General features: G+C 41.8%; 1 protein-coding gene across 1 annotated transcript in view; it reads left to right on the top strand.

Annotated features, from left to right (window-relative positions):
• ZWINT (ZW10 interacting kinetochore protein) overlaps positions 1-18223 on the top strand; it is a 40214-nt gene extending 21991 nt beyond the window's left edge. Inside the window, exons 3-9 of the mRNA XM_082263747.1 lie at positions 2524-2641; positions 4055-4221; positions 8849-8985; positions 11883-12042; positions 14571-14710; positions 17876-18035; positions 18110-18223. Coding sequence (XP_082119873.1) covers positions 2524-2641; positions 4055-4221; positions 8849-8985; positions 11883-12042; positions 14571-14710; positions 17876-18035; positions 18110-18169 — 942 coding nt within the window. The 3' untranslated portion in view covers positions 18170-18223. The remainder of the gene's footprint in view (positions 1-2523; positions 2642-4054; positions 4222-8848; positions 8986-11882; positions 12043-14570; positions 14711-17875; positions 18036-18109) is intronic.
• The last annotated feature ends 6681 nt before the right edge of the window (positions 18224-24904 follow it).

Here is a 24904-nt window from a genome sequence, read left to right as displayed (position 1 = left end):
GACTCTTAGTAATGGGTCCATATGCCAGTATTATGTCAACACGATCAGTCTATATCAGTGATCGTATTTAAAATAGGTGTAGATGTTGTTTTTTTCTTATTTAATATGATTGTGTTCTGTTCTATGCGTTTCCCTGTGTGTAACTCGACATGCAGCAAAACCCTCCTATTCTGCAATAAGCTAGACTGAATGTAATATTTGAAGCTTTATTAACAAAAACAGGGTGGTTGGAAAAACAGATCAGTACACACAGTATATACAGAAAACACAATTAATAATTAGGCTTTAGATGTGATTCTCACCAGCGATGCCGCCTTTAGGGGATGCAAGTTCTAGTCCAACATGTGCTCTGATAGCTGCCTCCTTCTGTACAGTCTTTAAGATGGAGTCTGAAATCCCAGAATGCACCTGTTTCCTTTTCTTAGACTGAAGTATAATGGGAACTTTTATTAAAGCCGAACAGTTTCTAACAGTAAATTTATTCTGGGCTCCATCTAGTGGCCAAACTTAATATTGCTGACAGAAAAACTTACTGACTATTCCTTCTGGAGGCATAAAAACTTGGAGTACAAAAAAATCTGAAAGTTTAATTATTTTGACGTTAAATATTCAGTCTTCTATGTTCCTGTAAAGTCTCAACCACTATGCTTTTTTTTTTTTTTTTTTTTTTTGGTCCCATCTTACCCAGACAGAAACAACCTTGCCCTAGGATGCAAACTGGTATCCGAATGGAAAGAGGGGTTGTAAGTGTATGGCCCCTTCTGTATCGGCCCCCGGAACTGGCCGATATTGCCGATATTCCAAATATTGCTCATTTGAGGGTAAAATGATGTCACATTGCATAATTCCGTTTACAAATGTTATTGAATATCCCACTCGCATATATACAAATTAAAGATATAAGCAATGATGTGATGTCATGACATCACTTCTGGATACTGGCACCAGATTCAGAAAAATTGCAGCATTCAAAACAGCCAAACTTGGCTTTTGAATGCTTTTAAGTGAAAAGGAGGGATTTGGGGTCTTTTAGACCCCCAGATCCCTCCACAAGAGTACCTGTCAAGTGATAAATAATTTTAAATGTACGAAAATGTGTAAGTTGAAGTATCCGCGCTAAGGAGAAAGAATTTAGGACGGCTGCTGCCTACCTCAAAAATATAGACTGTGAGGTCTAAATTCTGATATATAAAGGGTGGTGAGGTAACTGGCGCTGCCTTTGGGTAAGTACTTTCCCAAAGGCAGCGCCAGTTACCTCACCACCCTTTATAAATGTACGAAAATATCGGCCGATATGCAATGGCCAAAATATCGGCAACGAAAAACCGATATCGGTCGATCACTAGTATGAAGTATTAAAAAAGAAAAAAAAAATACCTGACTATAAAAATTGACATCTAAGATTATTCATTTAAAGTGTTACTAAACCCACAACAGTAAAATCAGTCCGTCGAGCATGCTTGTTATACTCACTGTGGAACCTAAGGGGTTAATCCTGTGCATTTGTGTAAAAAGGCTGTTTGATCCTGTATGCACAGATTCTCCCCTTCTTGCATTGTCCAGATAAAACAGTTACTGAAGTCAGGCTGCACATGTTCAGTTTGGTGTGTATTGCTAGAGCGTTTTTTTTTTTTTTTTTTTTTTTTTTTTTTTGGGAGGGTGCATTTGATCAGCACAGGGCCAATCAGCTCTTTCCAGGCATAGGGTCACTAGTCCTACGTTCTGATAGGAAAGCCAGTGCAGTATGAATACTCCTCCTACAAGCTTTAACCAGGCACTGATAAAAGTCCCAAGACTGCTATATACTGCTGATGAGAAAAGGTATTTAGCAGTTTATATTTACTAAAATATTTGAATTTCCATGTTCTGTGTACTGTGGGAGACCAGATATAGTGATTGCAGGTTCCTGGGTTTAGTAACACTTTGACTAACCCTTTTCTTCCAGGTTACAGAGGCATCTACAAATGTCCCCTGGTGAGTCTCTGCTGATGCAGGATTTTAAAAGAGGGGCTGGGAACCACATTGGTCAGGTGCTCATTCTACCGATTATAAATAGGGTTGCTGTGACCTGTGCTGTGGGAAATGAGAAACAAATGAGCAGCCAGTTAATATACTGTAAAATAGTCATCAGTGAGTTTACTGATGAATGTTTTATAACTATGCCTCTACCATTTGTGTGATATCTTATTTCAAGGGTTGTTAAAAGAGAGTAATTGCACTGAGCCCACTGAGAGTTCCCTCTAGCTCCCCTTAGGGGCTAATCTATAGGATTCTCTAATGCTAGAACGTGGCGCAAGGATATTTAAAATTTTGATGTAAGATAAAATCTGCAGTAAATACACTATTCATAACCTTTTTGATTATTAGAATATTCTACACACTAAGTCGCACACAAATGACATTCTTTACATTTATGTGAAGGAGTTGAATCTATGTGAACCTCAGAATAGGAATCACAGATAAATACTATTAATAGATGTAGCGCACATTTTCAATGTTACATTGCATCCCTGTCTCTTTTAGGAAAGATGCAAGAAGCAAATATTTCTGTGCAGCCAGCTGCGAATTCTGCGTTTTCTGCTCGAGTTCCTGCAAGAAGCCTGCACTGTTAGCTGGGAAGAAACAAGTCCTGAACTGCTAAGTGAGTTCCCGATTCCTCTTCAGGCATCAGGTTTATCCTGCTTATATTTGAGGTAAAGCGGAGTTCCAGCCGTTTCTGTGTTTTTTAAAAGTCCGCAGCTACAAAAAGTGTAGCTGCTGACTTTTAATATAAAACACACACTCACCTGTCCCATGATCCAGCGATGTGGCCGCCAGAAACCTCGCTCCTCTTGGTGGCCCCGGCATCACTAGTGTGGGCACCTGGCTGTGACAGCTTGCGGCTTCACAGCCGGGTGCGCATGTGCCAGTCGCACTGCGCGTCCTTAATTGCCTGCGCAATCTTCTGGGACGTTTGACATGTCCCAGAAGATTGCAGAGAGGAAGAGGAGAAGTGGAAGCTGGGTACCTGTCAAAACTAGGTACCAGTGCCCCTCCCCCAACCCCCCCCCCCCAAAAAAAAAAAATTACATGCCAAATGTGGCATGTCAGGGGGTCAGGTGTACTTAAGGAGTTGTAAAGTCAGAAGGTTTTTTTATCTTAATGCATTCTTTGCGTTAAGATAAAAAATCCTCTGGTGTGTAGCAGCATTCCCAGCACCACCTAATACTTACCTGAGCCTCAACTCTCTCCAGCGATGTCCACGAGTCCCTCAACCGTCCTGGACTCTCCCTTCTGATTGGCTGGGACACAGCTGCGGCACCATTGGCTCCCGTGGCTGTCAATCAAAATCAGCCAATTAGGAGAGAGAAGGGGCGGAGCCGAGCGGCAGCTCCGTGTCTAAATGGACACACGGAGCTGCAGATCGGGTACCCCCATAGCAAGCTGCTTGCTGTGGGTGTACTCAATAGGAGGGAGGGGTCAGGAGCAGCAAAGAGGGACCTGAGAAGAGGTGGATCCAGACTGCTCTGTGCAAAATCAACTGCACAGAGGAGGTAAGTATGTTATGTTATGTATGTTATTTAAAAAACAAAAAAAGACTTTACAATACTTTTAAAGCGGAAGTTGCACTTTTGGGTGGAACCCCGCTTTCAGATGAATTTGTAAATCATATAGTACAGTTCTAAATTTGGGGCAGTGGTGAAAAAAGTTTTAGCGGGGAGCCGTCCTCGGCGGGAGAAGACAGTGATTATTGCTAGCAATAATCGCATGTAAAATCTGGCAGGCTGGTTGTACTCAAGTTGATTGATCAACTTGGTACATTTAGCTTGCCCATACATGGTTCGTTTTGTCTATGGCCAGCCAAGTTTGTTTCGTCTATGGCCACCAGAAGTAAGCATGGCAGATGTGTCTGGAGAAATGAGTGCAGGAATTTGCCTGAAGTGAGTGTTTCAAGTGTGTCAGAGCTGTCTGGATAAGGCAATCGGAGGAAATAGCTTGAAACGTTGCTGAAAGGGCAGCATTTTTTTTTATCTTGTGTTTTTTTTTTTTTTTTTTTTTTTTTCCTTTCCTTTAGGCCAAGAGGAAGAGATGGTGATACAGAAGTGGAAAGGGCTTAAATCGGAGTACCAGAATAAAGTGAATGAGGTGGAGGAACTTCTACCCCAACTGCTTGAGAAGATGCAACTTTTGCAGGAGAAGAAGAACCAACTAGAAGAGAGTCTTCAAAAGTACCAAGACAAGGTCAGGATAATGTTAGCTGATTACATTTAGATACATGACTGAGTTTACTAAAGGCAGTCTGGTTTTTTTTTTTTTTTACCATAATCTGCCATTAAATACACTTTTTTTTTTTTTAAATGTAGAACAACTTAGTCTACACAAGACCTTGAAGAGAATCCTCATTAAGAATACTTTGCTGTTAGATGTGAGATAATCGGTTCTCTTGTATTCTTTTACTGTAGAGAGGCTGTGAAGTCCTGGCCTAATGTGTGCATCTGAAACAATTGGAAAGACGGACTCATTAGGCTCACAATGCTGTACAACTGAATGAACTTCGATAAGCTTCTATGGATTTTAATGCAGCAGCAGCATAAGATTGCCTCTTCTTCGTGTCGGCCTCCTTTATATACCTGCAGTTTAGATTTCCAGCCTGCCCTCCCAGCTACAGGGAGACAAGATTTATTAGGCTGTGCTTGAGTACATAGTTTATGTACACACCATGTACTCTAGCAATTAAGTGGTTCTAAAACCAACGCCTAATCTACACCATGTGCAGAGACATCAGTTTTTCTGCACACATTCTGCAAGGACTGAAAGAAAACAATTGTTCTCTATGTACTCATAGAGAGTGCATATAACTCACTGAAACTCACATGAAAACTGATTTAAACTCTGGTCTCTGCAAGTGAAATCTGCGCTGTTTTTATAGGCTTTAAGGTTTTTTTTCACCTTAATGCATTTTATGCATCAAGGTAAAAAACCTTCTGTAAGCAGCTTCCCCCTTAGGCGTTGTTCACACCATCCGTGCATAAAAACTGATGGAAAAACAGTGCAGAGACGCAAGTTTACATCGGTTTCCATGTGTATTTCAGTGTGGTTTTTATGCATGTAGACATCTGTTTACATGTGGGTTTTTTTTATGCAGCCCTCATTCTGTACTCCTCATCAGTGCCCATCATAGTTACATAGTTAGTCTGTTTGAAAAAACACACAAGTCCATCCAGTTCAACCAATAAAGGGGGGGGGGAAAAATAATAATTCTGTCCGTCCCATCAGTGCCCACCATTATTTCCTCCTCATATGTGCCCGCCATTCTGTCCATCTCAACAGTGCCTGCCATTTTGTCCCCCGCCACTCTTTTCTCATATTTGCCGCCAATCTGTCCCCCTCAATCAGTGCCTGCCATACTGGAGTGGCAGCTTTATCCCAGCTGGGATCTGACATGAGGGAAAGTAGGCGGGCAGTAAGACAGAGCACCGCCCTGCTTTCCATCCCACGTCCTGCCACATGGGGTCATGCAGAGCAGGGCTGCCAGTTTTATCTGCATTCCAGTGCAAAGCTGTAAGGGAAAAAATGCAGGTGTTCTGCATAATCCTGGACCGCTCTGCACGTGATATCACACCTGTATTTTGGTGTGAACAAGAAACCTAAAAAAAACGTTTTCCAGTGTGTCTTTTGCGGTCTCTGCAATTGGTGAGAATGAGCCCTTAAACATGTGTCTGAATCTCAGTTGCCTCTGAAGCCCAATCCACGTTTGGATCGTGCTCCAGAGGCTACTAATATCCAGTGAGGAAGCAATGCGATGCCTTACTGCCTGTTTAAACCCTATTTTTCCTGACAAATGCACCACAAATGCGTGCATTGCACGTGGTTCCAGGACACTTGTGGAGTGTTTCCCATTGACTTCCATGTGCAGTGTTTACCAGGCTTGTCGCCCGCCAATCTCTACAAGTCTGGTCATCTTTGCCGCGGAAGTGAAGCATTGCGGCCGCGGCATATAAACACCCCATCCAATGTCTTTTGCAGCTAAAGGGGAGGCAGTTGTCAGGCGGCAGAAAACATGACTTTTTTTAAGGGGGGGGTTTGGTTAAATATTATATACTTTTGAGACAGAAAAAGGGATTGAGAAGATTTCCCTGCAGCCTCAGCTGCCCTATAGAATGAATGAGCAGGAGGCTCTATACAGAGTCTCCTGCTCATTCATAAACTGAAGCATAGTAAATAATGTTCGGTACCAATCACTCACTGTGTTTATTCAGAAAAGAAACAGGCTGGGAAATTACATGGCCCATTCCCCAACTCTTCATAATGAAAAATCCTCCCTGAGTGCTCGCAGCAGCTCCTGGTGGAAGGGATAGTAGGGGAAGCTGGAGGCAATGGGGGAGGGGGGGGGACTGGGTGCCAGGCAGCAGGAAGAATCAGATGAGGAATAGGAGAGGGCGATCGGTGCGGTGGGGGAAAGTGGGAGCAATTACAAGAGCCGTCCTCCTGTGTTCCTTGCTGCAGCTGCTGAAAGCCAGCCAGGGAGGGAGAGGAGGAGAATCGGCTGAAGTGAGAGACACGTAAGAAATCAGTTCTTGTAATCGCCCCTCCTCTTCCCCCCCACCGCACCGATCGTCCCCTCCTGTCCACCATCCTCTTCTCCCTGCGGTCAGAGCAGATGGGGAACCCTAGAAGGGGAACCATTGCACAGAGCAGGTAATTGTGACACATTTGGTATTCTATTAAAGAAAATAATTCAAGGCTTTACAATCACTTTAATGAGAACCTGACCGGTACTTTTAATGGCTCATAGTCACAATTATACAGTATTTGTGGTTTGAAAATCCCATTCTGTGTTATTGCTGCACCTAGTAGGGAGGGGGGGGGTGTAAATAGCTCTTGAAGGAACAGATATTCCAGCCTTAGATGCTGCATGGAACCATTGTGCAGAGACGTAAGGTAGGGCTTCATTGGCATTCAAGAAGCTCCCTCAACCTTCTGGGCCTCCTATTTTGGATAGAGTAAGGAAAGCATAGAACCCATATTAGGTTATTTTATGCTGTTTGTGTGCCGATAGGGAGATTTCCTATCACATTGTCTTGTAGCCAAAACAGGAAGTTAGAGGAAATTTTCCCGAAGTCCCATTTTAGTCAGTCAAAACTAGTAAAACCAAAACGGGATTTTAAATATGCCTTTTAAGAACCAAATTCAGACCGATTTACGTAAAGTTGTTTTTTTTTTTTTTTTTTCCAAATTTTATTCACATATTAAAAAAAAAAAAAACATTTAAATAATTGTATATACCATAAAGTACAGAGCAGAAGAATAAAGTTGGTGTAGAGTTTTAGTTCTTTTGGTCAATGATACAATAGTTTGTTTGATATATGCGTTTCACGGGGACAACCGCTTCATCAGGACTATATATATATATATATATATATATATATATATATATATATATATATATATATATATATATATATATAATCAAGCTCATTTAATATACAGAGCTCTGACTTAGAGAAAATGTAAGAAAAAGATTATCAACAGAGATCTAACATTCAAATGAAAATAATTAGGCTATCTCCAATAGAGACACAAACAAACAGAGGAACCGGCACAAACTATATAATATGATACTATGAGCAAATCATAGCGAAGGTGATACCAGGTAAGTATATAGAAAAATCGGTTGTAAAAGACAGCAAGGAAGAGGGATTTTAGACCGTAAAATAGGAGTCTCCTTTTTGCAGTTCTGGATGCTAGCTGCCATGGGACTATGTCACTCCTGTACATATGCAGAAGTCTGTCATCCTGGCACACAGGGGCCATGGTCTATGCGCAGCTCAGTTTACATGCGAGAGAATGCAGCAAGCAGGCAGGGAGGTGTATTTTATAGCAGAACACAGCTTGCATGTCTCTTCTGCAGTAAAGAGCCTGCCTGCTCATAGTCTGTCACAGCAGAACTTTAGTTCCACTTTAAGGTCTTGTTCACACCTAGTGCGTTTTAAGCTGCGTTAATCATCACAAGGACATAGCAAATACTATTGCTGTCTATGTTCCCAGTTCACACAAAACATTGTGGGAATACTGTAGTGTGGTATAAATGAGCCCTAAAGCAAAAGTTTTTCCATTCCTAACAGCATATTTCCTATTCATTTTCCCTGTTCAGCTGCTGGAAATCAAGATATTTTTGTTTATGGAGGAACATGTGAATCGCGTTGCTGCTTTCCTATGACAGCGCTGATAATTTTGTGCAGTGCTGGCTACATGGGGGCAGGGAGAATCCTCAGCCTTGTGTAAATTTCAAGTACAGCAAGTTGATATTTACACAGGACTTCTTCATTCCCAGGGGTGGGAGTAGAGCAAAGGAAGGGGGAATATGTTCTGGTGGGCAGGGAACAATTAAAGCAAACCTGTTACTTTTACCTTGAATGGGCAGAGCACGTTTTGCTTTAACGCCTCCCCAGAAAATTCTAAAGTACAGTTTTCTAATAAAATATTGATTTTCTTTTTTTATTATGTTAAATATTAGTAGATTTACCAAATAGTGTGTTATAAGTAGAAAAATAATGTCCCTTTTCAAATATGATTTTGATTAAATCCAGGCCCTGCGCATGCATTATTGTAAACTGGAAAACTAGAAAGTGGCTTGACCCAGCATTCAGTATAACTGTTCTCTATTAAAGGAAATGATGCAGTTTAATTTTTTTTTTTTTTTTTTTTTTACATTCTTGTTTTCTTTTTGCTTTCCTTCTTTGTCATCTAGAGAGAAACTAAAGAAAAACGGGTATGTTGGCTCTGTCTGTTGCATGTTGGTCTCTTATTATTGCATTCTATCTTCTCTTCCAACCTTATCCTTGTTCTTTTATTTTTTTCTTCCCAGGCTAAGCAGGAGCTGGAGGAAGCGCTGCAGAGGCAGCGGCAGGTGGTACAGAAGTGTCAGGACCATATTCAGCAGCTAAAGGTCGAAGTTGAGAAACTGGAGCAATCAGCAGAAAGCTGGATTCAGTCTGTGAACAAGTGAGACAGATTAACCCCACCCCCATCCTACAAAGGCAGCTGTACAGGGGTCTACACATGCCGTAGTTGCAATGCTTTGTGTCACAGCAAAATGTATCCCCTTGTTGCATCAGATGAGCACAACCTATTGAAGTAAATGGAGCTGTGCTGCAACCACGAGCCAAGCAATAGGCTTACACTTGTGGTGCGGTATTCCTTTGAAAAAGCCTGTTTGGCTAAAAGTAAAGCCTGTTTGGCTAAAAGTAAAAAACAATCGTTCAGGAGGCAACAGTATCTTCTCTCCCCCTGAATGCCTGTCAGCTGCCCTCTTGTCACTCTGTGAAATGTGTAAATGAGGCTGAAATGGACACAGACACCGTCAGTGTTTAACCACTTAAGCCCCGGAAGATTTTACCCCCATTCCGACCAGGGGGTATTTTGCGATTCGGCACTGCGTGAATTTAACGCACAATTGCGCGGTCGTGCGACGCTGTACCTAAACGAATTTGACGTCCTTTTTTTCCCACAAACAGAGCTTTCTTTTGGTGGTATTTGATCACCTGTGCGATTTTTTGATCACGCGCTATAAACAAAAAAAGAGCGTCAATTTTGCAAAAATAGCAATATTTTTCACATTTTTTTATATGAAATTCCCCCAAAAAAAAATGTAAAAATCAAAATTTTTAAAAATTTTCGGCCAATTTATTTTATGCTACCTATGTTTGGTAAAAAAAATCGCAAAAAGCGTATTTTGATTGGTTTGCGCAAAAGTTATCGCGTTTACTAACAAAGGGAAAGATTTTTGTCATTTTTGTTGTTTTTTTTTTTTAACGCGTAATGGCGGCGATCTGCGATTTTTTTTGCGGTACTGCGACATTGCGGCGGACAGATCGGACCCTTGACTGACATTTTTGACACTTTTGGGGTTACCAGTGACATTTCTACAGTAATCAGTGCTATATATATGCACTGTTACTGTAAAAATACACTGGTAGTGAAGGGGTTAACTTTATTTGGAAGGGAGGGGCTGTGTGTGTCCCTAGGGGCGTGGTTTCTACTGTGATTGGCTGTGGCTCTAGCTGTAAAGACTCTGATCAACGGATCTACATACCAGATCCGTTTTATCAGTGTCTTTGCAGCGAAGAGAATGACAGGCAGTTTGTTTACACAAGCTGCCTGACATTCTCCCTCTCCCCCGCCGATCGCCGAGTGACCGGCGGACATCGGGTCCGCTGGTCACACGCGCGGGGGGGGTCCGTGACCACGCGGGAGCGGGAGCGCGCCCCGGGGGGCGCGCGCTCGCTCCCTAGACCCTCACAAGCAAGCAACGTAGCCCTACGTTAGTTTGCCTGTGAGGGGCTGACCGCCGACGTAGATAGTCGTGCGGCGGTCGGCAAGTGGTTAATGTCATAATCTATCGCATTCCTCTTTTCTTATGGGATAAGCCAGAATGTTAAACAAAATGCAAAAAGCAACCGACATTGAGAACCGTCTTGAGTGGACTTAAAATAGATACAATTCACTAGATTCACCTAATATGAGGTCCTGCTTTAAATGCTCTAATCAATCTTTATCCAATCAGGCAGGCCCTTGTACTTCATAGTAGTTAGTTGATCTAGAGGTGATTGTACCATCAGATTAGAGCCCCCGACGATTCACCCTATTTGCCCTGTTTACTATTATCGTCAAAAGTGAAAGTAAAAGGGAATCCTATATTTTAGGTTATCTCCAGAACAGTAATAGAGGGGAAATCTTCCAATGGGAACACTAGTTCTGTAAGGCCAAATGGATTCCCTTAATTTGCAGGGATTTCCAATAACTAACTGTTTGGTTATGGGACAGGACATGAAGGTAATCTCCCTAATGGGACACAGATGGTAAAAAAGAGTGAGTGTCCTCCTTGTTCTGTCTGAAATGGAGAAGACACAGTTTTAACATCCTTTAAAAATTTATCTGTCCACACTATAGTGATCTAGACCAGGAGTTCCCAAACTGTGGGTCGGGACCCACTGGTGGGTCACGAGCTGCATTTGAGTGGGTCGCGCTGAGCCAGAGATCTCTGAGAGCGGGCCCTCTTAAATTGTGCTGCGTGAGCCCGCGCAAATTACAGAGTGCCAGAGCAGTCAAATCGTGATGGATTCAGGACCCCGGCCATGCAGTTTACAGAGGATGGTCTACATTTCCCGTTATGTAGGATACGTTTATGGGGTGCAGAGCCAGCTCCTCGGTCCTGCTGGTGGCAGCGGTGGTGGCTAGACTGCAGGTGGGATTCTCTCAGCTATAGCGGGCAGAGACAGCAGCCTCAGTGTCATAGGAGTACTAGGTGGCCCGGCGGTGTCAGGAGTTCATGGCAGCTTCTGTGACCCCAGTAGAGGATCTGAAGGAGAAGAGCCAGGACACCAAGACCAGCATAGAGCTCCTCATCAGGGAGACTCTGGGTGAGGTGTGCTGGGCCTGGAGAGGGCAGACAGGGGCTTCACCTTCACTGTGGACTGCTGGGAGAGGAAGGAGGGTGAGTGCCATATAGCCTGCTGATCACTGTCCGGGGGTGGTTGATTTCTGTCCTCTGCCTGCGTTATACGGTCTGAGGGTGCTGATTACTTACAAAACCGCTTATATGCCTCACATGCCACAGGTTTCTGACCCCCTCACTTAGAACATCTGGCAAGTGTTTTCAATAATAAATTGAAAGGTAGTAAATTGATATTTTTAATTTAACACCCCCCTCCTTTTAAAATAAGCATTATTATTATTATTATTTGCATTTATATAGCGCCAACAAATTCTGTAGCGCTTTACAATATTCAATTACAAGCAAGTGGGTCCCGAAAAATAACTGTATTCAGAAGTGGGTCTTGGCCCAAAAAAGTTTGGGAAGCCGTGATCTAGACTTTTCTGAAATTTGTATTCTTCCCTAGGGACTCTTCACTCCTTCAGCTCCTGAGGACTCTTCAGGGAATGTCACTGGTTTCAGTTGAGGACAACGAGCTGGTTCTAGATTTGTATGCTGGTGAAACGGCAGTGTCTCCTTTGAGGGTTAATGTGCACATGACATCAGAAGGACAGTTTCACATAAAGGTGAGGGACAAATGATGAACAATGTGGCCATTATGAAGGGGGTGTACTTGATATCACCAGTCATTGTAGTCTCAGTGGTATCTCTGCAGGTAATTCATGCTTGATCAAAGCTAAAAACTCAGCTTTGTTAAATTAAATTTTGAGTAATGGTGGAGTTTTTTTTTTTATTTTTTTATTTTGCAAATACTATAGCTTAGCTTTTTTTTTTGTATTGAAAACAGTGGGGAAAGTTTAAAACATTTTAGTCTTTTTGGATGTCTTTGTGCTGCCAGAAAGCAGTAACAAGCTTTGGAGGAAGTGAAAGGGAGGTTCTCCAGTAGGGTAGGGAAAATTGTGTCAAATATTTAACGTAATTTTCCCTTAGGCCTCTTTCACACTTGTGCAACTTCTCTTGGGACTGCAAAGTTGCACGGCAAGTCGTACTCCATTATTTACCGTTCATAATGACTTCAAAGTAGTCCCTGCACAACTTTGGTCCGATTTTAATGTGTTTTGAGGTCCATAGACATAGGCATTGCTTCACGTCCAGTCAAAATCACGGCAAAAAAAAGATCACAGTAAAATTGCGTGACTTTTAGGTCACAGAAGTGTAAAAATGGCCTTACTGGTGGCAATCCATGGCAGTATACATGTGGTAGTAGCCCTGCCCACATCTTCCCACAGAAAAAGTACATGGCTATTAAGAGGTGATGTCCGCACAACAGTCCAATTTCTGTACATTGCTAGGAACGTACTCGGTTGGTTCAGTATGCGGCCAAGAAATGAAAATTACATTACGTATTTGATACATTTTCCTGGTGCCAACATGGCAGTATACATGTAGACAAATCACTAGCTACCAGGATGGGACGCTTAAGCAAATCCTAACTTATAACAAAGTGAGTAAGCTACCACCTTCTCGCCAAAGTTAGCTGTAGTGAGGACTACTGAACCCATCAGTAGTGCTAGGGGAACACGCCATAAAAATAACCTGTTTGGCTGTGGTGCCTATTGTCGGTTGACATCTGTGTAAGGTGCCCACAATGGTGAGATACTGCTGCTTGATATTTCCATAGCTGCAGTCCTGTCATATATAGTGGCTCTTTAAATTAACTTTAGGAACCACAAGGTAATTGTGTGCTGGCACCCTTTACCCTTATTGGTTTCTAAGTAACTAGGTATACAGTGGTTATAAAAAGTCTACACACCCCTGTTTAAAATGTCAGGTTTCTGTGATGTAAAAAAAATGAGACAAAGATAAATCATTTCAGAACTTTTTCCACCTTTAATGTGACCTATAAACTGTACAACTCAGTTGAAAAACAAAATTAAATATTTTTTAAGGGGGAGGAATAAAAAAAACTGGGGCTGTAGCTTTGTTCAGAATTAAGCAATGACGTTCAAGCTTATCTTTCTTAAATAGGAGTCAGTACATACATGCCATCATTTAAAGTTCCTCTGATTAACCCCAAATAAAGTTCAGCTGTTCTAGTAGGTCTTTCCTGACCTTTTCCAAGTTACATCCTACAGCTACAGCCATGGTCCACAGAGAGCTTCCAATGCATCAGAGGGATCTCATTGTTTTTAAAGGTATCAGTCAGGAGAAGGGTACAAAATAATTTCCAAGGCATTCGATTAGGAGCTGCAGGAATATCTGGCAAGTACTGGGTGTGTGGTACATGTGACAATCTCCCGTATTCTTCATATGTCTGGGCTATGGTGTAGTGGCAAGATGGAAGCCTTTTCTTATGAAGAAATACATCCAAGCACGGCTAAATTTTTGCAAAAACACATCTGAAGTTTCGAAAAAGTATGTGGGAAAATGTGTTCTGGTCTGATGAAACCAAGGTTGAACTTTTTGGCCATAATTCCAAAAGATATGTTTGGCACAAAAACACTGCACATCACCAAAAAAAAAAAAAAACATACCCACTGTGAAACACGGTGGAGACAGCATCATGTTTCCGGGCTGTTTTTCTTCAGTTGGAACAGGGGCCTTAGTCAAGGTAGAGGGAATTCCGAACAGATCCAAATACCAATCAATATTGGCACAAAACCTTCAGGCTTCTGCTAGAAAGCTGAACATGAAGAGGAACTTCATCTTTCAGCATGACCGCAACCCAAAGCAGCAAAGGAATGGCTTTACCAGAAGATTAAAGTTTTGGAATGGCCCAGACCTGAATCCGACTGAAAATTTGTGGAGTGCTCAGAAGAGGGCTGTGCACAGGAGATTACCTCACAAAGTCACGCAGTGCCGAATTCGCAAAATAGGCCCTGGTCAGGAAGGGGGTAAAATCTTCCGGGGCTTAAGTGGTTAAGGGGGCAAATCCTTCCTTCCAGTCCAGAAGTGGTTAAAGAATCTTTTAACATTTTATACAATAAAATTTTAATGATTTTACTAACTGTTTTTTGGTTTGTTTCTAATGGCACCTATAAAAACCCTAACTTTTGGAATTCTTTCCTGATGGTAATCTTTTCAGGGTGTGGTGCAATTGGTTCTTGACACACTCATCTATATGGTTATATATTAAGATTCATTGTTTTTGCAGACTGAAGATACCATGCCTGGCCTACCCCCAGAGCTACAGCATGGGGCCACCTCTCATATCACATCTGTTATCCTGGAGCTGCAGTGTTGGTATAGAAGCCATGGCCAACTCCTGGCAGAGATAAGAGCATTGCAGGACAGGTAATATTACACCTTTCAGTGTTCAGCTTCTGAGTCCCCAATTTGATAATTGCACCAAATGTGTTCTGTGTGGTATTTTATAAAGATACTCAAATTGCCATAATAAAATTACCCCAGTATAGGGTGGATTTCTGTTCAAACGGAATGTGATCCCCCAAGGCAATTAGGTTTTGGATGCAGGTATATTATATGATCAGATCAGTTCTTAATAACCTGAAACCCCTGGGAGGCTCTTTTGCACAAACTGCGCCCTAAGCTGGTGGGGTTTGTGTTCCTAGCTGTCTGGCAAACCCTGACTAGAGCATGGAAACAATAATTTTTCCACTCCAACTTGATCAAAGTTTGGGATCCTTGGATCACCTATAATACCCAGGTGACCTTGGACAGGACCTTCCTCCCCCCCCCCCCCCCTTCAACCAACATGAGGTATCGTACTGACCACCTAACCGAGCTTTGCATGCATATTGTTGGGTAGCGTGTTTTTACCTCTAACCTCGCTGATATGGGCCATTGTGTGCTTGCAAGCATTGATACAGTGTGCCTTTCTTGTGCCATTTTCCTGTACTGATTGCAGCTAATGCCTTTTTCTATTGTAAAAATTGGAAACCTATTAAATTTTTTGTACAGCAAAAGGAATATCATCAGGAAGAAAATAAGCTTTCAAAATATTGCTTAGTACATTTTGAAGAGCAGTCATTTTAAAGAAGACTATTGTATGTAACATTTTATGTTTCTTATGAGAAACATTGAGGCTGTCATTGCTGAGCCATCCTGAAAATGCTATTTGCTTCCAGACTTTGATGACTCTCTCCTGTTGCCTTGGAATGTCGAGTCCCAATCCTTCCCACTACTCCAACATGAGATCTGCCTGTTACAGTGGCCACTGTCCTCTGTAGGGGGCCCCTTTTTCCCTAGCCTCCCTTCCCTACTCTGTATGCCTCCTCTTTCCCGTCCCTCCCTAATGCTCCTAGGCCCTCCTTGCCTTCTTTCTTTCTCCTCTTTTCTGGACTAACCTGCTCACTACTGCCTTCTACTTTCTCTCTTCTTTAAGCTACTGTGCAACCTTCCTGTATTTAGCCTAGACATAACTAGGCCACAGACTCCCTTCTTTTTTTTTTTTCTTGGGACTACTAGGATGGCCTGACCTTGGTACCAATCCCCCCCCCCCCCCCCCAGTATCTCCCTGAGGCATTTTAAGGGAATCTCCTGGGGTGAAACACCAAACCTACATCCCCCATCCTCTCATACCAAGACTCCTGTCCGAACTAGTTTTCGAGTATATCCCACTCAACCTATTTACTTGATGTCGCTTTATACGCCACAGCTAGACTGTAAGTCTTTTCTAACCCCCTCTGTTTGAGGTCTGCCCTCCTTATGTCTCTAGTTTTATTACTCTGCATATCTGAATGGTTTTCTATAGTAAGATACATGTTGACTGCTTGTATTTTTGTTTCTGACTTGAATTTCTGTCTTGTACTTTGACACACTTCAATAAAGCATTTGAACAAGAAAATGCAACTTGGCTGATATGCTGACCCTTTTCAAAAATCTTAGTCCTACAAGATCTGCATAATTCTTCCGGGTTACTAAGAGGGTCAGCAGACAGTCGGTTAACCAATGTTTGGAGGGTAAGGGTAGCATGGAAGTTGTATCTTTCTCATGACAGGTTTACTTGAAAGAGAATCTGTCACTTTTCCCATTAAACCAACTCTCCATCCACTGATGCTTGCTTTGTCAATTGCTTCCCCACAACGGTCTGCCTAATCCCAGTAGAAGATGTCTGTTGGTCTATGAGGATGTAGCCTTCCCCTCTCCCCTACATGACAGTGTTTGGGCCTTGTGATTGGCTGATCTGGCCTAAGCACCGTTTCCTGGGAGGAAAAGAAGAATGACACGTGTTTCCCCCCATACCCAGTAGGAACCAAGGGCTCAAACAGACCAAGCAGTGGAGAAGTTACGTATACTTTATAGAGAAACTTACAGCTGTGAGCTTAGTAAAGCAATATAGGGGGCTCTTTACACAGCTATTCGCAAACCAAATAATCACCTTCTGTGAGAGAGATAATCTGATTGGTGATGCATCAAGGAGAGTAAGTTGCATTTGAAAAGTCTCAGGCAGCAGACCCATTCCACATACAAGGATCTTTGTCTGGTCACTGAAGATCACATAGCACTGAAACTTTAGCACTTATGCAGTTTTTGCTGGAAAGTATTAGCAGCTTAGTGATTGGGCATTTTTAGGTAGATGAAGAGTTCCATCGCTCCTGGATAACATGCACTGGTTTCAAGTTAGGACTTATCTGTTGCCAATCATCTCCCTAAGGTCCCTGGGATGTCAAAATTTACTGATGTTTACATGTGTGCAAGGGGCCAAAAACTGTATGTAAAAACCTGAGTAATGTTGAGTAAAGGTGCACAAGGCGTATAGATCAGTAAAATCCTTCAATGACAGTATTATACTCATTAAACGAGTAAACACGCTAGCAAACTACTGCAGTCAAATGTAACATTTTCTAGTATTGTTTACTGCTCTGTACTCAATGCTGTATTACTGATCTATAGCTGTGTGCAATGTCTCATAGATAACAATGTATCTCATTTCAGATCAGTAAAAATCTCAGCAATTTTAACTCCCATGTGCAACAGGCCTTAAAGTATGCCTGTTACTAAATACCTGGCTAAGATTCTACTCCTTGCTTCAGTTCCTGTTTAAAATAGTGACCCAAAAGAAGCTCAGGAGTTGGTTTCATAACTTGTTATAGATCAGTGACTCAACTCGGCAATTAAATTGATCATTGGCATGACACCTAGGTAACTGCTACAAGAAGCTAGCAATAGCAGAGCCTGAATTTTTACACCACAAGTGTGCTCTCATGTTGGGTGTTTGGCTTCATCAGCAGATTGTTGGCAGTACTAGTTGTCGGTGTGCTGACATAGCTCAGCATGTAATTTCTGTAATTTTTCTCATTAAGGGATAACTTGCTCCTTTTTCATTCCAGAGTTTAAAGAAAAACTTTTAGCTTTTGTAGATCAACTATACTTTAGCAGATGCATGTGTGAAGTCTTTTTAGCCTCAACATGACTCCTCAAACAGGTTTTATCTAAAGTTAGAGGACATAGGTTAGTCTTGCCTTGAAGTTTTATTTTTCATGTTAAATCACCTAGGTTTGCCATTAACTGGCTCCCTGTGGAACGACAGGTCCTCCTACTGAAAGACAGAAAACAGTACACTCTATACATGGAGCCTGGTTACCCTCAGAGTGGAGGAGTCAAACTTCTGTCTGTCAAGGAACTTGAGACTGGTGTTTCCTCCAGCCATTTGAAGGTAACAAATCGACTTGTATACGAAATGTAGCCTTTCATAACTGAGCCTAAAACCTGTAATTTTTCTTTCTTTAGCCTCCGGGTGACCATCCATCATTGACCACATGGCTGGAATATTTGCAGACTTTACACTAGCTTGGCAGTTGAGTCCGATTTTATACGACCTGTACAGAACAGGCATCAGTAAGAGCTCCTTATTTAAATAACCTCATATCCCCGTTGAACTATGTGTATTTGTTGATTTTGAACTGAAAATTCTTTTGTATACTGCTACCATTACGTACAGAGACAACAATGCTATGAGACTAAAGTAGATTTACTCTCGCTGTGCCGCTCCGCACCAGAACAATGAACAGCCGTGTCAGCTGAACCCCAGCACAGGAGACTTTGTCAGCCTTCCTGACATGTAGCTGAGTATGTGCCAGACAGGAGATCCTGTTACATGCTCAATTAAACTTCCTGACTGAGCAAATTCTACAACTCCCCAGCCTGGCGCACCGGAGCTACACATTCCCTGATTCTCCTCACTGGCGCAATAGAACGGGCACTGAGTGGTTAATCCAATGGCGAGGAGCAAGCTTGGACAAATTGGATTAAAGGTTGTAAAGATTGGAGAGGGTGGTGACTGGGATTAATGCACAGAGGGATTTCAAACCCACGTATGTTTCGGATAAGAAACTACTACGACTCGAAATAATTAAACCGGTCACAGCAACAGAGCTTATTAATTCTGATCATTGGATTTCAAAATACTGTATATCCACTGGAATTTAAGACCGAGGATGTCATTTTTATAGATCTATATTGTTATGTATATGTGCTCCTATTTAAAGCAAGCCTGTCATGTAGGAAAAACTGCTGTCAGGTAATGGTTGTAGGCGCCTAGAGATGTGCATACTTGCAGAAGCCTCAAAGTCTGTCTGTTATTTTCTATTCTGGTTGCCAAAGTTCTGTAATGTTCTAATAGTGTTGAAATGTTCCTGTCCCCGCAAATGCATTCTTACTGACCAGAGAAACAGCCCATATTATTAACAGGCCAAAATGTGTGAAAAAGGAGGGTATCGGAGCTTTGACCATCAGAAAAGCCTTTAGTAATGAAGGGGCTTTTGAGGCACAGGTATGTTTGGATACCTCTATGTGCCTGCACTTTATACCAGGAAGCAGTTCCTAACCATGATAGATTTGCTTTAAAAGTAACCTGTTCTTTACCTAGTCAATAAAAGCACGTAGCCAGGCCAGCAATTGGTCCATCAGGCCCCGAGGAGATGGGAGTGTCACTTGTTTCCCCATACCCAGAAGTACTGTAATTATCCATGAACTCTTTTCGTGGGAGGCATAGGAATGAAAATATAAACTACTTTTTGAAAATGGCAAACCTGTTTATATAATAAACCCTAGATTAATAAGTAAAATACAGTAAAAAAAAAATACAGATTAATATTAATAAACATTTTGTTTTCTGTTGACTTCTCTCCAGGACTGTTCTTTCAAGGATATTAATAAAAGTCAATCTTGAAATCCAGCCAATACACAGTCACATGTCATTAAAGCTTCAGGTTTTTTGTTTTTTTTCTTTAATTAAAATAATAAATGTGTTTTATACGTTCCATTTATTGGCTGGAAGGCCTTATAGTTAACCTTTCCTACCTTTTCAACTATCTTAAAGTTTCCCTGTCATTTTGCTAGGAATTTGCTCTCCACAATTGGCAACAGCGTAAGGGCCCGATCTGACCTTGGTGAGCCAATTTTATAACCCACTTTGAGGCTCTTGTGCAGCCCGCAAATGTTTCCTGACTATAGGCATAATGTCTGCCATTTGGTCATGCATTTTTTCCATTACACTCACATAGGGTGTAGCCTCTTCTTCCCATCTTTCTTGAGAACAAAACCCTTTGGAGTTTTGTTGAATCTTTCCCCCAACCCATCAATCTGTGGATGATATACAGAAGTCTGCAAATGCTTAAAGTGGTTAAGCCACTTTTTTTTTCTTTTTATAGTTCCCTCTCTTATTTAACATTAAACTCTCCAGTGGATGTCATTTTTAAAAATTTGCTGTATAATACCTTATTTACGAGCATCACTTACGTGACTGCACACTGGTCTTCTCTACCAATCTGATAGCTCCAAGGGGAGGTGTCGGGTATCCCCTGCTGACGTTAGCCGGGACTTGGAGAGGAGGAGACCAGCTGGCAGTCACGTCAATAAGGTATTACACAGCATATTTTTTTATAAATGATATCCACTGGGGAGCTTGGTGTTAAATAAGAGAGGGAACTATAGAAAGCGAAAACTGTTTTTATTACAGCAGGAGGGGAGGATCGGGGAGATGACAGGCAGACAGGGAGGGGAGGAGGAGGACACAGGAGACAGAGAGCAGGGCTGCGGCTGACGTAGACACGTACACTGACCATGGTGTCATGGCAGCCATGATATACTGTGGTCAGTTTACATAGGGGAGGGTATAGCCAGGCAGGATCAGCCAGGTGTTACAGGTGGGCATATTACACTGAACAAGCACTGTGCTGTATAACATGCTACAGTAATCAGTGCTAAAAATGGAGCAGGATCTATTTTTTTGGGAGGGTAACAAACCCTTAATTTTACACAATTTATGGAGCTCCTTATAACAGACATAAATGGCTTGCCTTGATTGGTCAGGATCTCAGATGGGAGCCCTGTTCTTGTGAACATATGAAACTGCTTCTAGATATCTAGTGCAGGGATTCCCAAACTACGGCCCTCCAGCTGTTGCAGAACTACACATCCCATGAGGCATTGTAAAACTCTGACATTCACATACATGACTAGGCATGATGGGAATTGTAGTTCCTGAACAACTGGAGTGCAGTAGTTTGGGAATCCCTGATCTAGTGGCATAGGCAAAGACAAAGACCACTAAAGTGTATTGGTGTCCCCTTGCTGATTTGACTAAATAGCCCTCCAAGTCTATTGTTATGTGATCAAAGGGTACTTTGATAATTGAGAGTGGTACCATCAGACATAGAAAATAGGGTGTCAGGGCTGTTATTTGGCAGGTTGGGCAGGACTCAAAGAAGCCCTTGGTTTCCCAGTATCCTCTAAGCCAATAAAACAGTTACAAAACCTGTTCTGAATTTTAGCGGTCTCGAGACCACCCCCAAGCACATAAGCCAAATGCAACACTTCGTTCCTAAATTGTTGAGCTACCACCAGTTGCAGTCATTTCATTTTGTTACTCTGTACAACATATCATGATTCAGGACAAAATGGGGGAACTGCACATCCATCCCATGTTGCTGTGGTTCTGTTTTACACTTTGACCTGGTCCCTGGCTGGGATCACATTGGAGTCCCCCCATCTGAAAAGAACATTTTCTTGGGAGACCTTGAAATAGGGTAGGTCTGGGGCCTCTGCGTTTTTATCCTGCAATCCCCTCCAGGGGACCTGGGACAGTCTTTGCAGGTTCACATTTTTCCTGACACACATCAACCGTGTTTGTTACAATCAAAACAATTGTGTTGTGCTGTGAATATACTCAAATATATATTCAAATATTCAAAATCATGTAGTGCTCATACACTCATGTTAATAAAGTGCTGTAAGTGCAAAAAAGGAAATTAATCTATATATATATATATATATATAATGTGTAAAGCTGTAAATGTGCATACAGGTCCTATGAAGGAAGTTTTACCTACATACCCACAGTAGGGGGGTGTTGCCCACTGATGTGTGGCTAGACCTTGTTTGGGGTCTCCTCATATGGTAAGCATCCATTCATTATAATATATGGTGGAGCACAGACAAGGTATCACTTGGACAACTTTTTAACTGTAATTAACCACTTTACCACCGGAGGATTTTCCTGCTTTATGTCCAGGCCACTTTTTGCAACTTGGCACTGCGCGAATTTAACTGGCAATTGCGCGGTCATGCAACACCGTACCCAAACAAAATTTACGTCCTTTTTTTTCCCACAAACAGAGCTTCCTTTTGGTGGTATTTGATCCTCTGCGCTTTTCATTTTTTGCGATATTAATAAAAAAAAGAGCGAAAATTTTTTGAAAAAATTGACATTTTCTATTATGACAGTAAAAAAATATCCAATATATTCAATTTTTGTCATATATTTAGGCCAAAATGTATTTAGCTACATGTCTTTGACAAAAAAATCCTCCAATGAGCGTATTTTTAACCGCTTTAAGACCGGAAGATTTTACCCCATTCCTGACCAGGCTATATTTTGCTATTCGGCACTGCGTTATTTTACCGGACAATTGCGCGGTCGTGCGACGCTGTACCCAAATTAAATTTGTCCTTTTTTTTTCCCCCACAAATAGAGCTTTCTTTTGGTGGTATTTGATCACCTGTGCGATTTTTAATTTTTGAAAAAAAGAGCGACAATTTTGGAAAAAATAAACAATATTTTTTACATTCTGATATAGAACATTCCCAAAAAAAATTTGAAAATCAATTTTTAACATTTTAGGCCTATTTGTTTTCTGCTACATATTTTTAGTTAAAAAAAAAAAATCACAATAAGCGTATTTTGATTGGTTTGTGCAAAAGTTATCTGCGTTTTTTTTTTTTTTTTTTTTGCAGGGCTGCGACATTGCGGTGGACAGATCGGACCACTAACTGACATTTTTGACACTTTTGGGGGGTACCAGTGACATTACTACAGTAATCAGTGCTAGAAATATGCACTGTTACTGTAATAATAACACTGGCAGAGAAGGGGTTAACTTTATTGGTGATCAAGTGATCAAGGGGTTAATTGTATGCCTCATAGTTACTGACGTGTGTGAGGGAGGGGATTGTGTGACACAGACACAGATCGCAGGTTCAGCTATGCTGAATCCTGTAATCTGTGACTGTCACATAGGAGATCCGCCTGCTTTGTTTACACAAGCGGGCGGATTTCCTCACCGACGATCGGGGAAGAGTGGCGTTGATCATCACCTCTACTCCCCTGGCCCGACTCCTGTGTCTGAATACAGTGGGAGCGAGCCTCCGGTGGCATGCGCGTGCCACCGAGAGGGGGCGGGATCCAGCGACGTAGGGCTACATCGCTGGACGAAAACGAGCCACTTTGTCGCAGTACCAGCTCAGTGAGCGGTCGGCAAGTGGTTAAGCACGTGTTGAGCACCTGTGTCACCACCAGTATATGGAATTGGGATTCCTCTGTCTATATATCACTCCCCAATTTTATGCCACATTTGAAGATTTGGCATTTTGAATGAACATTGAGCTTTTTTTATGCTTTGCATTGACACTTTTAATTGGACATTTTCAATCTGTATACCTCACCTGGCACTTAATTGAATAATTGCATTTATGGATGCAGGTTTACAGATTTATATGGATGAATTGTCTTTATCTTTTTGCACTTATAGCACTTTGTTCTCATCTGTGTATGAGCACTACATGTTTTTTGATTATTTGAATATATGTTTGAGTATATTCCAGTGCATTACAATTTTTTTTTTTTAATATGTTTTATTATTGGGATGTGCAATACAGTGAGTGCAGCTGTTTATTAATTATTTAATTCCTAATTTTAGATCACAACACTTAGCGCATATTATTTTCTTTGTTTACCTTGTTTGTAAGCCTTTATATACTTGCCTCATCAGAGGGTTTCTTCTTTTTATGAAAGGCTTCTGAATTCTTTAAATATAAGTCCTAGACCTAGAATATGGGGCAGTCTTGCAAAATCAACAGGTTATGTTGCAACCATGGATCACCCCGAGGTTTAGTAAAGCAGTTCTCATTTCAGTGCCCAGGGTTACAATGGCCACAGGATAGACTTTTACATAGCTGTGAATACAGATGACACCCACTTGTTCTCCAGGTATCTGCTTTCCATGCAACTTGTTAGATCGAAGAAGAAGAACATTCCCAGACTCAAGGATTGCAACAATCTCCTGTCCATTAACCTGCACCATGCACTCATGTAAAATTTGCATTGAGCAGTACATACCTTTTATACATTGAGGGGTGCTGACTCATGTTGCATGTTCTATTCAATTAGCTTGTCCTGCTTTGGGCACTGAGCTGCCAGATAACCCAGTTGGTGGCAGGTCCAGCAACAAATGTTGTGGGGTTCTTTATTAACCTGCTAGCTCTTGGGAGGGTTAAGTGCTACGGTGCTTTTGGCATGAGTATTCCGCACCCAGGCAGAAACATTTCGGTTATCCCCGCACATCTTGATGCTTGGATGCACCTCTTTGCAAGTATAGGTCTGTTTGTCCCAAGAATGATTGAATCAATTTACTGTTGATTGACTCACTACCTTTTCTGGAAGTCTATTCCAGGCATCAACTACAGTTCCTTGGGAAGACTGTGTACAAAACAGTCCAAGGTGACCTGCTCCACTATTATAGTGAAGGTCTGCTCTTAGGGTTGCAGCCAGTCTTGGAGCAGGTGCATCTGGCTATACAGCTGCTCATGGGTAGGTTTAGCCTTGTCAAAGCACTAGGCATACAACTTGCCCTTAAAGTAAAAGTCACCCCCAGCCTAAGTAATATTTCATAAAAGAAGAAAATGGTCGCACACCACCACGGAATCCAATGACGAAAAGTTCCTTTATTCACATAAGAAAAGTTCCTTTATTCACATAAGTGGTACAAGGTACAGCAGGGTAGAACAGTAGACGTGTTTCACACGACTGCTATGTGCTTGTTCACTACCGTAGTGAACAAGCACGTAGCAGTCGTATGAAACGCGTCTACTGTCCTACCATGCTGTACCTTGTACCACTTATGTGAATAAAGGAACTTTTCTTCATTGGATTCCGTGGTGGTGTGCGACCATTTTTCTTCTCCGACTTAGATATGAGCCTTCACTGTGTGCAGTAACAAAGTGCAGAATTCCTCTGAAAAGTGAGTT

The sequence above is a fragment of the Pelophylax lessonae genome (assembly GCF_965119305.1).
Source record: "Pelophylax lessonae genome assembly, chromosome: 7".
In the NCBI taxonomy this organism is placed as follows: domain Eukaryota; kingdom Metazoa; phylum Chordata; class Amphibia; order Anura; family Ranidae; genus Pelophylax; species Pelophylax lessonae.
Note: the sequence above shows the minus strand (reverse complement) of the source record. Positions and strands in the feature narration are given on the sequence as shown.